Source organism: Arachis hypogaea, chromosome 12, assembly GCF_003086295.3.
Source record: "Arachis hypogaea cultivar Tifrunner chromosome 12, arahy.Tifrunner.gnm2.J5K5, whole genome shotgun sequence".
Classification (NCBI taxonomy): Eukaryota; Viridiplantae; Streptophyta; class Magnoliopsida; order Fabales; family Fabaceae; genus Arachis; species Arachis hypogaea.
Genome location: NC_092047.1, coordinates 6,741,962 through 6,757,023, shown reverse-complemented (window position 1 = coordinate 6,757,023; position 15,062 = coordinate 6,741,962). Strand labels below are relative to the sequence as shown.

The following is a 15,062-nucleotide window of genomic DNA, read 5'->3' as shown; positions in this document are numbered from 1 at the left end:
GAAAAATAGAGACCTGCATCTGGTACGTGGGAATAGCAGCGGCAACAGAACTAACCAAGCAGAGTCTACCAGCCCGATTGAGTAAACTCCCTTTCCAGCTTGCTAGCCTACTCCGAATCTTATCCAGGACACCATTGAAAGCTGAACGAGTCACCCTAGAATGGCTAAGGGTAACTCCAAGATACTTGCCCAAATCCTGGACAAATCTGATAGAGGATACCCCAGTGAAAACCTCTTTCCTTGTTGCAGAGACATTCTTGGAGCAAAGCGCTTTAGACTTCTCCACATTAATCTTCATCCCAGATGCTTTGCAAAAAGTCTCTAAAACCAACATCACATTTTGCACTTGTCTCTTTGTAGCTTTACAGAATAGAAGCAAGTCATCCGCAAACATTAAATGGGATATTCTTGGTCCCCCTCTAGAAATAGCAACCGGCTCCCACAAGCCCAAATCAACCTGATGACTAATAAAGCATGCCAGTCGCTCCATACACAACACAAAAAGATAGGGTGACATAGGGTCTCCTTATCTAAGACCTCGGCTAGGAGTAAAGCCATTCAGACGACTCCCATTCCAAAGAATAGATAAGGAAGAAGCAGTGACACAATTCATAATCAAATTAAGTGTAGGAATAGGAAAACCAAAGCTCTTAAGGGTATGAGCTAAAAACCTCCAGTCAACTCTGTCATAAGCTTTCTCCAGATCAATCTTAAAGGCCAGTGTGCCTTTCTTTGATTTAGTCTTCTTCATAAAGTGGAGGACTTCTTGAGCAATAATGATGTTGTCAGGAGTTCCTCGTCCCGGAATAAATCCTCCTTGAAGCGGGCCAACAATCTCCGCAAGATGAGGACGAAGCCTATTAACAAGGACCTTCGTGATGATCTTGTAAACTACATTGCAGAGACTAATCGGCCTGAAATCTTTCATAGATACCGGTGATTCAACCTTTGGAATGAGAACCAGTAAAGTCTCCAACATTCTCGGATCAAGAGTAACACCGGAGAATGCCTGCTTAACCATCTTCCAAACATCAAGACCAATGATCTCCCAATATTCTTTGAAGAAGAAAGCTTGAAACCCATCCGGACCTGGAGCTTTAAAAGAGTTCATGTGAAAAACAGCTGTTTTGACTTCCTCCATAGTAACTGGTGCCGTAAGATTATTGCAAGCTTCCTCATTCAGAGAAGGAAGAGGCACATCACCAAGGCAACCCAAATCAACATCATCCAAATGACAGAATAAGCTTTTATAGAAAGACTCTGCTTCTTGACTCAGAACCTCTGGATCAGTTTCCCACACTCCATCCTTGAGAAAAAGGCCATGAATCTTATTATGCTTCCTTCGCGCAAGAGTTTGAATATGAAAGAATCTTGTATTCCTATCCCCGAACCTTACCCACTGCTCTCTGGACTTTTGGAACCATAGGAGCTCTTCTTGCACTAGAGTATTATTATAATCATCAAGCAACTGTTGCTCTTTCTGACGCAAATAAATACTATCCACCACTTCCAAACGCTTTTGTAAATAATTAATCTGCTGCTCTAATTCACATTTCTTAACAAAAATGTTACCAAATACCTTCGAGTTAAACTCTAGTGAATTCTTCTGTACTTCTGAAAGCTTGCCATGAATTCCTCTATTACCAGACCACCATGACTGATTCACAATATCTTTATACCCAGGATGAGTAGCCCAAGCAGCAACAAATCGGAAAGGTCGATTCCCTTTAGGCTGAGGACGACCTTTACAACGCACCAGAATAGGGCAATGATCAGACTGAAGCCTATTTAAAACTTCTGCATAAGCCTCTGGAAAGATAGATAACCAACTACTATTTATACAGACTCGATCAAGCTTTTTTGCCACATCAACATAATTTTTCACCCTCCTGTACCAAGAAAACTGCCTCCCGATAGTCTTCAGATCAAACAAACCACTATCCCCTAATGAAGTAGCAAACATGTCTGCTCTTTGATGAGAAAATTGACAGCCCTTAGATTCATGAGAAAATTTGACTTCATTAAAATCACCAAGAACAATCCAAGGTCCTTGAAAAACCATGGATTGTGCAACAAGATAATCCCAAAGGAGAACCCTTTTATTAAATTGAGGACTGCCATAAATACCACTACACCTCCAAATTAAATTATCAAAGTGAACCTCAACAGTAACACCTTGATCAAAAGCATCAATGAACTTACAACAAACACCCTTCATAGAGGATAGAAACCAAATACCTCCCTTATGCCCCTCTGCCTCTACTATACCAACAGAGTGATACCCCAACCTTTCCCAAAATAATTTTAAATGCTGAAAAGGGGAGTGAGTTTCAACCACAATAAAGAAAACAGGTCTAAATTTCCTAACAAGTTCCTTACAATGCACCCGGGCTAACTTATTAGAAGCACCCCTAATATTCCAAACAATCATATTTAAACTATCCATAAATAATAGGGACAGAATAAATAAGAACATAAACTCTAAACAGAATCACCAACCTCAATAGGTGGTTTGTCCTGCGGTACTGGCACACTCTGATCCTCAATAATTGCCACCTTTGGACCCCCTGACACTGCATTTGCCATGCTTCCATCTACTAAGGTTTCCTCCGTTGTGCCACCATTTTTATCAACTGGCGAGTTCTGCAAGGAGGAAGGCCGAGGACGCTTCCGTAGAGAAATTCCACGACGTACAGGAGTTCTGCGCGATGGAGATGGCGCAATTTCATGTTTTTCTTGCTTCCCCATCCTAATGCCAGTTGATTTGCCTCCATCACCATGCAAATTGGGCCTTGGAATCCTTCTCGAACCAAACTTGTGCTGCTTTCCATCTTGGTCCTTCAAACCTGATGACTGGCCCATTGTAAATTTTTTCTTACGCAGCACTTGTTGCCAGCCCTCTCCATCATCCATGCATGCCTCATTAACAAGACCATCAGACACGTGAGGAGCCAATGATTCCGTAACCACATCCTTCCCTTTAACAACTCCTAATTTCTCACCCAAATCACGAGCTTCTGATTCAGCCTCTTTTTGAATCTCATGATTGTTGTGTGGCACTAGTGTTGGGGCTTCATTATTTTTTCCATCACCAAAGGAATTTATGTTTCCTTCCAAGGACTCCTTCTCCATGCACAGCGATTTATCATGCCCATACCGTGCACAAGTAGCACAAATCAACTGTAAACTCTCGTACTCCACTTCATAAGTCACACCCTCCACTATAATATGTTTGATTACAGGCAACTCAAGATTAATTTGAACACAAGCTCGGGCATATTTTCCTCTTTCTGCAAGCTTAGTAGCCAAATCTACTTTCACCGGAATCCCAATTGCAGAAGCAATTCGCAGCATTGCTTGTTCCTGGTAGCACCAAATTGGAAGTCTCGAGACTCGAATCCATACCAGCGTTGATCCAAAGGATTTTTCGCATGGCCTAAAATCCACATCCCATGGCTTTACTGCAACATAGTGACCGTCTATCAACCACGGGCCACCAAGAATGACTTTCTCACGATCCCCAGCAATATCAAATTTAACCAAAAAATATCCAAATCCCACATCCAACAAATCAAACCCTCCTTTGATGCGCCATACTATCCGGAGCTTATGCATGAGAGCCGTGTAGCCATAATACTTATCCAGCACCTTGATCACGATGGCTTCCTTATAAGGTTCAGCTAGACAGCTCTTTGCCTCCTTGGTAAAACTGACACTTGGTGGACGAGAATCACCCTGCTTACCTGTCACCGTCGCGATACCATTCTCAGATAAAGACCCTACTAATGCAAAGGCCTTAGACTTTTCTGCACCAATGACTTTATCTCTAAAAGAGACCTTGGATGGCTTTCCTAACCCCTCTCGAGAAGAACCCTCCTTAACACCGGATGCACACCCACCCACGCTCTCCCCCTTATCTCTTCCGATGGCATGGCCATCTTCCTCACCGTGTTTCACCCTCAACCGCTCGCCCCCGCTTTCTCCTTCTCTCATTCTCTTTGAGTACGGAGTACGTACTCTTTCTCTGCACAGTATTTATTAATTTAATAGGTTTAGAATTAATTCATTATGTATTTGAGTTTTATTTAATAATTTATTCTTGGTCAATGAATTACTACATATTTAAAGTAGGATTCGAATTTTTAATATTTATTTAAATAAATAAATAAATTAACGACTTAACTAACTCAAGTTAGTTGAAGAGTATGATATATAAATTACAGTACAACATATTTTTATCTACAACTTACATACATTAATTAATTACTCATTTTAAAAGTATAATCAGTAAATCACGCCTAATTACAGTATAGAAATGAAGATTAATTTAACTTCCCCCATTACATTGAAATGTATCATATTATGAAATCTCTGTGTTTGCATGCCAAAAATAAATATGGAGATAAAATATTCTTGATTTGACAACGAAGAATTCAGCCCAACACTCGTTCATCCTTGCATACTTGCCTTCTTCAGCACCTCACTAGTGTATTTTTGTTGTGACAAAAGCAGCCCACCATCATTTGTCTTTGTATTTGAATTTCAAGAAAGTAATGAAGATCTCTTATGTCTTTGAGTGCAAACTTGTCACTCAACCTTTTAATTATTTCTTTCACATGCTTCTCAGATTTACCGGTGATTATGATATCATCTACAAACACCAACACAAATGTCTTAACTCTACCAATACTTCCAAAAAAAATTGATACATCTGACTTAATTGCCTTAAATTCAATTTCAGCTAATCCATTTGTTAATTTGTGATACCACTCTCTTAGAGCTTATTTTAGTCGATAGACAACCTTGGTTAACTTGCGTACTTATGAAAAATCACTAATTTCATATCCTTTGGATGGTCTCATGTATACTTCTTCGACCAAATCTCTGTATAAAAATGCATTATTCACATCTAGCTGTTTAATAACTCAAGAGTTTTTGCCAAAGCAATTGATAAAAGTAATCTGATTGAAGTGGGTTTTACTACTTGACTATATGTTAGTGAAGTCAAACCCAAGTCTCCGAGCACAACCTTATGCCCTTAACCTTGCTTTGTGTTTTTGCAAGGTTGCATTTAAGTTATACTTGATTTTAAACATCCATCTGCTTCCTATTGGTTCTTTGTTTGGAGGGAGAGTAACCAACTCCCATGTTTTGTTCTTCATTAGTGCTTCATATTCTAACTCCATTGCTTTTTTTCATTCTGGTGAGTTGAGAGCTTGCTGCACACACTACAATAAATTTTTTTAATACTATCGAATTTACTAGCGAAATTACGGAAAAAATATGTTGGTAAATTTATTACCATTAGATTTAGTGTTGGACTAATCAGACAATAAAATCGGATTCTATTAAATAGTTGGCGAAATTATGGAGGTGGTTATCATCGGATAATTTTCGATGGTAACTTTGGTTCCCTGTATTCTATTTTTGTGCCTCATTACCGTCGGATTTATCCCCTGTAAATCTGACTGTAACATATTATTTTATATTTATTAAATTAAAATTTATTGGCAAATTAACCGATAGAAAATTCGATGGTAATTATAATTTTTTTGAACCTGTTAGAACTCAATATAATATACCATCATGAATTGTCAACAATTAATAGTCAAATCCCAATTGGCAAAAATCAAGTAGTATTTTTAATGAAAACTATCAACTATATATAATGTTAAATAACAAATGTATAAAATAAAAACTCAGAGATAAAATATTGTCAAAGAGAGTAAAACAAAACCATAATCCTTACAGGTCCTGATAGTTATCGCTGCTATCATCTCCCTGGTCCTGTTGAGGTGGCAATCTAGGTAGTGGTGTTGGTGCCTGTCCTGGATCTGGTGCAGAGGACGAGGAGCTCCCTCCAGCAGTGGTGCTACCACCAATGCATATCTGGTTACAGTACACCGCCATTTGGTCCGCATTTGCTCAATCTACTCTAGCTCCTACCTGAGCTCCTACCTCAGGGACTCTGTCTTTGCATCGCAGACATCCCTCGCTGCCATGCGTGCAAGGAGCTTGTTATACCTCTCCTTAGCCAGATGCATCTGGTGACTCTGGTCCTAAAGGCTCTGGGTGAGGCTGTGAACCTACTCCTGCAAATCGACGTCCTCAGGATCGGCAATGCTGGTGGCCGAGGTAGACGAAGCCCTCAAGGTAGAGGTGCTGAGGTTTCTGACAAAGAACGACCCCAGCCCATGGACATGATTCTTGTACGGCTCGGATGCGGTATGGTACCATACCGCATCAGGATCGACGACAAAAGCAGAAGAGTTAGTTGTTCCTGTCCCCCCCACCACCCCCACCCCACTCTGTTGAGATTGCTGGGTTGCAATCTTCAAGTTCTGCGTATAGGATTTCTATACCATATTATATGCAAAAGTAATTAGGATGACAATTAATCAAAAACGAATATATGTTATGAAATAAACTATGACGCTTACTCACATAGGGTGTGTTTGGGAAACTCGTTGGAAGGGAAGAAGCACGTTTAAATTTTTTGAAAGCTTTAACTTTTGGTTTGGCAAATTTTTTTCTCTTGAACGCAGAAGTGATTTTGTGCTAAAACCACGTTTTACAAGAAGCAACTATTTTTAGCTTCTGCGTTTGCTTAAGGGGCTTTTGGCCATAGATACTAACTATTTATTTATATTTTACCAATTTTATCCTTTATATATGTTATTGTATTATTTATAAAATTCTTGTTATTTCTATTTATATGAGCCCTATTTTTCTATTATTTATTATTTTTATTTTTTTCAACTGATTATACATTTCTATAATTATGATTTTTGTGTATTATGTTTGTTATTATCTTTTTATAATATGATTTATTGATTCTATTAGGTAAAGTAAATTAAATAAAAAATTAACTGTAAATAATAATAATAGTAAAAAATTATAACATACTAAAAAAAAGAGTACTAAAAATACTAAAAATATATTATATAAAAAGATCAAGAAGAACTTTTAGATTTGTTTCAATCACTATAAAGTAAATATTTAATTTTTTTTATTATTTTCACTACTCTCTTTTATAATTGTAATTCTCGTATTCTATGTTTTAGTGTAATTTTTTATAATATAGATTATGATTCCATTAAAAAAGATAAATTAAATAAAAAATTAATTATAGATAATAATAAAATTATAAACGTTAGATTTCAAATTAATATTAAGAATAAGATTATTGAGAGTACTAGAATAAGAGTACAATATAAAAAAATACTAAAGTAACATTTAATACTTAAAAAATGAAACATATTTGATTAAATATTCTTATATATATATATATATATATATATATATATATAATTTATATTTTTTATTTTTATTTAAAAATATATTTTGTCTATTTTTATTTTAGTAAGTAAATATTAATTTTATTATAAAATTAACTAATAAGATATATTTAAATATCTAAATTAAAATATAAATTTTTTTTTAAGTTGATGTCTATTTTAGTAATTTTTTATCTAAAAGTGATTTTGAATGGTACAAGCCAAACGACATTTATTTTACTATAATCAATTTTGATACAAAAATTACCAAACATAAATCACTTTAACATAAACTTACTTTTGATCAAAATCAAGTTTGTAAAATCAATTTTATGCGAACTCCCGTTTGCAAACTGTAATCCAAACACACACATAATAATCTACAAATCGCTGATCGAAAAATCTCTCTTTATTCTCCTTCAAAGTGTGAATATACTTGAAGGTCTCTTCCATCCTCACCTCATGATCCAATAACTTAGACTGCACGCATTGAAACAATATGTTAAATCAAGTGACAATTAGCTTAAAAACCAAAGATAAAACGAACTTAACATACTAAAACAATAGGTATCAGTAACTTAGGTGTATTAACACAACTAAGAACAAAAGAGAGATCAGAAGTAAAGGAAAAAAGAGAGAGAAACCGAATCATAGAAGCAGTGATTCAGTGATGTGTAATTGTGAGGTGAGTTGTACAATGAGAGAGGTGTTGCTTTATAGTTACAATAGATTCTAGAACCTAAGGGAACACTACAAGAAAAACGCTGAGTAACGTCAGATTAAGCGTCACAGAATAGCAGCGTTTTTACCGGCAGATTAAGCATGAAATTCGTAGTGTCAAAATATTATCGGCGGATTCTCGTTTCCAACGATAAATTTGCCAGTAATAATGGGAGGAAAAACAGGGAAATAGGCATGACATTTACGGTCGAATTTACAATAAAAAAATTATGACGGTAAATCCACTTATTAGAATGCTGCGTTTTGGTAACCCGCAACATGTTACCGTTGGATTTATTCGCTAGTAAATCTGACGGTAATTATGCCTTAAATTCAAATCGTGAATCTTCTTCCCTCATTTGAATTTCTCTCTCTCTGACCTTCTCGCCTCCCGCTCTCTCCCTCTACCCCTCTCATCTCTCTGGTAAATATTTATACAACAAAATCTAATGGTAAATATTTACCGACGAGATTTATATTGTCGAATTAAAATTGACACAAAATTCGACAATAAACTTATTACTAGCAGATTAATTTTATTTTTTTGTCAATAAATCTGACGTTACTCGATATTTTTTTTAAAGTGGAAGCTTCCTACACCTAGCAAACTCTTAACTGACTCCTAAACTAGAAAAATAACCAACTTTAAAAACAGAAAGGTATGCAAACAAGCTAACTACTTTTTCTAACTAAGTCATTAGAGACAAGCAATGATTGAGACTTAAAACATCTACTATGCAATACTCATAACACACATAATACATATATCATCATACACGATGCCGGCCCGGTTTAGCAGCCACATTTTATTACCTTAGAATAATGCATGATAGATGGTACGTAAGAAACCTACTTCACAAGTCTTGTATAAAAATATTTCAATATTCTTGTGAGCAATGGTAGACAATCCAAAACTTGAATCATTCATGAATGATAAGGAGGTGAATTCTAGTATAATTAAGTTATGATAATTAAGTATGGTTAAAATTAAAGTAATATTTTTTAAATAACTTTTTAAGAAATATTGTTTAATAATAAAAAAATATTATTTTAAATTTAATAATATTTTTTTAAAATACCGTAATCACTATTAATTATTGTAGTATAGTCATATTAGAAGGACTTTTATAAAAAAATATCTATAAAAGAATATAATGGTAATATAACTTTTTTTCCATATATGACATATGGAAAATAATCAAAATATCTACATCTTGTTATGAAAAAAAGAAACTTATTTGTTTAACTATTTTTAGTGCCTCAAACTAATAAGTGTGTTTAACTATTTATTAACTCATGCATAAGATTACTTTTCTACATGTTGGTGTTTTAAAATTGTTTAATTTGGTGAATAAAGAATTGCCCTACCTAATCTTGAAGTCATGTTTCGCTACATTATTTGATTTTCATGCCACGAGGATTGACTATGAAATATGACGATTTTTCTAAGAGACATTTGAATGCTATCACTTCTTTATTTGACTAATAATGTGATTATGCTGACTGGTAATTTTTGAATATCCGATTAATATATTATTAAAACAGCTAATTATTAAAAAAAAACTACAAAGTTAAATGTGAGCAAAAACTTTTAAATAAAATTAATCGAAAATATTTAATAACAAAAAAATTAGTTAAAAATAATTTAAATTTATTTTATTTAATATTAATTAATTTTATTATAATTAATAATAAATATTAAAAAGACAAATTTAAACTGTTCAAATTAATTTTTTATTGTCTTAAGTAAAAGCAAAATTTGCAAATGAAGACAAAAATAAATCAAGTAATTAAAATTTATTTGATACAAATCCTCTATATATATATATATACCATGGTATATATATATATGTATATATAACCACACAATTCATGAATCAAAACCAACATACATTATTATTCAATTGTAATATATAGAACATCTTCATCTTCTATATATCTAGGAATAACCCATTGCTATATCTATCATTTTTATGGCTCCATCATTAGAGAGCAATAAAAATGTTGTTATTGATGATGAATCCAATAAGAATCTTCTTAAAGAAGAAGAAGAAGATGGAATGCTTTTTGCAATGGACTTGGGGATTTTAGTGGCGTTTCCAATGGCTGTTAAGACTGCATTTGAGCTTGGAATCTTCGACATAATGGCCAAAGGTGGTGAACATGCAAAGCTCTCATCTGAAGACATTGCATCACAGATTGGTAGCATAAACCCTAATGCACCATCGATGGTGGATCGCCTTCTTAGGCTCCTTGCAAGTCATTCTTTGTTGTCTTGTTCATCACTTCCTCAAGGTATATATATGTAGCGGCCATGTATTCCTTTTTAAAGCTTTTGGATTTGCTGATTTGGATATACACGAATTTATACATATTTATTTGAGAAAAATCTTAAACGGCTCCTGACAATTATTTTGAAAGACAACGAGGTCTTTAACAAAAAAAATACACAACTCGACTCCTGAGCTTTACTTTTATGGGACTGATTAGCTCCTGTGTCAGTGTTTTTTTTTTTGCACAGAGACTAATCACTCCCATAAAAGTAAAGCTCAGAGGCCGGGTTGAGTATTTCTATTTGTTAAGAGCCTCGTAGTCTTTTCGAAATAATTGTCAAGGACCGAGTTGGATATTCACTCTATTTATTTTATTCTCACTTCACCGCACCGCGGTCCGTATTTTTGTGGCATTTTTTTTTTAATTTTGTGACGGTCTTAAATTGCTGCTAAATTTAACAGCAATCAAGTATCTTTCTTTAAGAAGTTAGAAACTAATTTTAGAATAGTTTTTTAAAATTGCTTGAATAATCACCCTAAACAATTTGCAATGGTTTATAACGGCCACTATCTACTGGAATTGGTGTAGTGTTTATCTATTATATTTGTTTTGTATTAAGATAAAAATTACTTAAATTTTTTTATTATGTATGTATTAAGAATGTTAAACATGTTAGCCTAATTCGTTTAAATACATAGTTTAATTAGTCTCACGAGTTAAATGAATGTATGTGACCAATAAACTTAAATGTGCTTAACTCATATATAAAAAATAAAAAGTTCCTAACTCATATGTATATTTTATTTGCTCTTATTATTACCACATGTTTTCTGCATTCAGTCACCAAAGATGAAAATGATCAAGAACATGAGCTTATTGCATCTCCTCAGAAGATTGTGTATAGTCTTACAGCTGCTGCTTCCAAATATTTTGTGAGTGATGATGATGGTGTCAATTTTGGACACAGTTTGAGCTTGATTCTGGATAAGGTTTTCTTGGAAAGCTGGTCAGTGTTACCAAAACTTTAACGAAATTTTATTATTACAGTGTTTTAAAAAATGTGACTAAAATTAAACTAACGTTTTTTTATTATTAAGTAATGTTTTTTTTTTAAATATTATTAAAAAAATATAATTTTAATTTTAACAACATTTGTATAATTATCATAACTACCATAATATAGTCATACTAAAATTCACCTATATACATACTATCATGTCCAAAAATTATAAAAAAAAAAAAAAAGAAAACATGTTTTATTTTAATTTACATACTATCATTTTCAGCAAAGAGTAAGAGTATTGCACGTTATTCCTTTGTCATAACTCGTATTGGTAGGAACCCAATCATTCAAAATTATTTTATTTAATTTAATATTTTTTATTTAATGTATGTAATATTTATAATTACATATTTATTATATTTAATATTATTAAATTATATTAGTAGTAATTAATAAAAATTAAAATAATTAATAATTAATAAATATAAAATAAAGTAATTTTAATTTTTTGATGGAAAATTTTTATTATTTTTTTAAATATTTTTTTGTCATAAATATTAGTATATTACTCGTTCTAGTATATATTAGATATTAAGTCCCTAACAAATAATTAGAATCTTTTACATAATAGAAAAACGTAAGAATATCTCTATAGTCATAAAATATTGAAGAGTTTGGTGGAAATTTAAGTTGACTTGCCAATAAGATGTAGATGTGTGTTTTTTCTTTGTTCCTTTCCCACTTTATTTATTTATTTTTAATTTGTATGAATTTTTAGGTGACATAATGATGTTGAATGATTTTTGAATGTATGGAAAAGTATAAGGTACTAATATACTATTTGTTAATTTATTGTTAATAATAATTATATTTTAAATATATATATAAGGAGACATATTTAGAAGATACATTTATAAAGACACTTTTATTAGATACAATTATGAAAAAAAATATTTTTATTAGACACATCCATAAAAATACTTTTATTAAACACATAAACAAGAGTTAACAGAAATTGATAGAATAATTTTATTGGTAAAGGAGTGAACTGAAAGGAGCAATATTGGAAGGAGGTGTGCCATTTGTCAGGGCTAATGGGATGCATGCATTTGAGTACCCAAGTGTGGATCCAAGGTTCAATGATGTGTTCAACAAAGCTATGATAAGCCACACAACCATAGTGATGAAGAGGGTTCTTGAGTCCTATGAAGGTTTCAACAACATTAACACTCTAATTGATGTTGGTGGTGGTCTTGGTTTCAATCTCAAAATGATCACTTCCAAATATCCAAATATCAATGCTATTAACTTTGACTTGCCTCATGTCATTCAACATGCCCTCACCTATCCCGGTATAATATATTATTATTATTATTCCTTTTTTATTTTTTATTGTTATTTTTTATATATATATTTTTTGTATATTTTGTAGGTGTGAAACATGTGGGAGGAGATATGTTTGAGAGTGTTCCTAACGGAGATGCCATTTTCATGAAGGTGATATATATATATATATATGATAAAATATATTTTTTGTTCTAAAGTTTGCCAAAAAATTTAAAAATACTTTTAAGTTATATTTTGTTTCAATTTTATGCAAAAAAAATTTCGATTTGCATCAAATATATTATCGACGGCTAAATTTTCAAAAAATTTAAGACCAATCTAACAATAATGCATAAAATTTATGCTTGATTTATTTGTGTTAAGGGGTTGTTTTTATGAAATTATTGTTTAATCGGTCTTAAAGTTTTTAAAAAATTAGCCATCAAGAGTATATTTGGTGCAAATCGAAAACTTTTGGGACAAAATTAAAACAAAATAAAACTTAAAAATATTTTTAAAACTTTTGTCAAATTTTAGGGACAAAAAATATACTTTATCCTATAAAAAATTATGCATAATATATAATTACATTTTTTTAAATGTTTTATCGTTTATAGTGGAATATATGAAAAATATTAAATTAGATATTTTTGTAGCAATTAAAATTTTTTTTATCATGTGGCTAAATACTAAAACCAATTACATTTGTTATATTAATAAAAGAAGTATTTTATTTTTACTATTATAATATTTTATCTAACTTATTACTTTATATATAACATACAAAAATAAGGAGGGGAAAAGACAAAATTGTATATTTTTCTTATATTTTACATATGGACATGTGACATGACTTTATTTTTGAACCCAAAAATTTCAGTGCATACTTCATGATTGGAGTGATGAACATTGCTTGAAGGTGTTGAAGAATTGCCATAGAGCCATTCCTGAAGATGGAAAAGTGATTGTTGTAGACACAATGGTTCCGGTTTTTCCGGAGAATAAAACCGCCGCTAAGGTTGCTTTCAAAGCTGACTTATTGATGATGACTCAAAACATTGGAGGAAAAGAGAGAACCAAACATGACTTCATTCATTTGGCCACTGCTTCTGGATTTTCTTCCATCAAATTTGTGTGCTCTGTCTCTGGATATTGGGTTATGGAGTTCTACAAGTAGAGACAAATATGTATCTAGAGTCCTATATTATATTGGTGAGTGTCTCTAAATAAAAAAATATTAAGTAATTTAGATGTTTGGATACAGATAAAATAGAAAAGTTATACATAAATAAAATACTAGATAAATTATCTTAACGCAAAGTCGCTTTGTATTATTGTATATATTCCATTCTCCCCTCTATTAACATATTCGAAAAGTCTAGGGCCAGCAACTTTGTTAAATTTTGGCCAGTATGTAACCAGCAAAGAAAAGTGAGCCACTGGATAAAATCTCACACCAATTTCACACCATTAAAACCATCATTAATAACTATTTGATGGCTACAAATCACAAAAATTGCTGGCCCCTAGCATTCCTCTTAACATATTATTGCCCATATATATTTTTACTACCATACCACACATACACTAAAAATTAGTCGCAAAATCAACTCTCAATATAAAATATATATTAAAATATAAAATATATATTAAAAATAAATTAAATAATATATATTTATTATAAATATATAGTAATTAATTTAATAATTAATCTTTTATATAAATATAAATTTTTTTACAATAATATTAAGTATATACTAAAATCAATCATCATAATAAAATATATATTAAAATATAAAATATACATTAAAAATAAATTAAATTAAATATATATTTATATATAAATATATAATGATTAATTTTTGGTATATAAATAATATTTTTGTATTTTTTATATTGTTTGCAAAAAATTAATATACACGAAAATATCAAATTAAAATAATAATTAAATAATTCTTTAGTAAAATTAGAATACTCGTTAGTATATCATAGTTTTAATATTAAATGAGTAATAAATTAGACATTAAATTTATTAATTAAAATTAGCATCTAACAACACTCCTCAACAATCCGATAAGATAAAATAATACATTTTTACTACGAATCTAAGAAGAACAAAGTATAATTTATTCCATCTTTTCAGCTCTTTGTTAACTTTTAAAATATACTTTAATTGTCAAATTCTAACTTGTTACTATTATTATAATGAACTATAAATGACCTAAGAAACTCATCATTTTTTCATTCATTCAATCTTATTGGCCAAAATTTTATTTATCCAAGTTATTATAATCATAAAACTCAAACTCTTTACTAAAAAGTGACAGATTTTTTATTGACTTATCATTAATTCTATAAATATTTAAATCATACCCAATATCCATTCAACTAACACCCTAGGATATTAGGTGTCCGGAATCAAAGTATAATAAATATATTGTTAATTGTCATGATAGTCACAG

The 15,062-nt window shown here is 31.5% G+C and overlaps 1 protein-coding gene across 1 annotated transcript; it reads left to right on the top strand.

Annotated features, from left to right (window-relative positions):
• Positions 1-9,808: 9,808 nt before the first annotated feature.
• Positions 9,809-13,914, top strand: LOC112726603 (cathecol O-methyltransferase 1). The gene is made up of 5 exons (XM_025776052.3): positions 9,809-10,292; positions 11,112-11,277; positions 12,316-12,626; positions 12,707-12,771; positions 13,481-13,914. Exons 1-5 carry the CDS (start codon positions 9,971-9,973, stop codon positions 13,775-13,777), a joined length of 1,161 nt encoding a protein of 386 aa, XP_025631837.1. The 5' UTR covers positions 9,809-9,970; the 3' UTR covers positions 13,778-13,914.
• Positions 13,915-15,062: the final 1,148 nt, after the last annotated feature.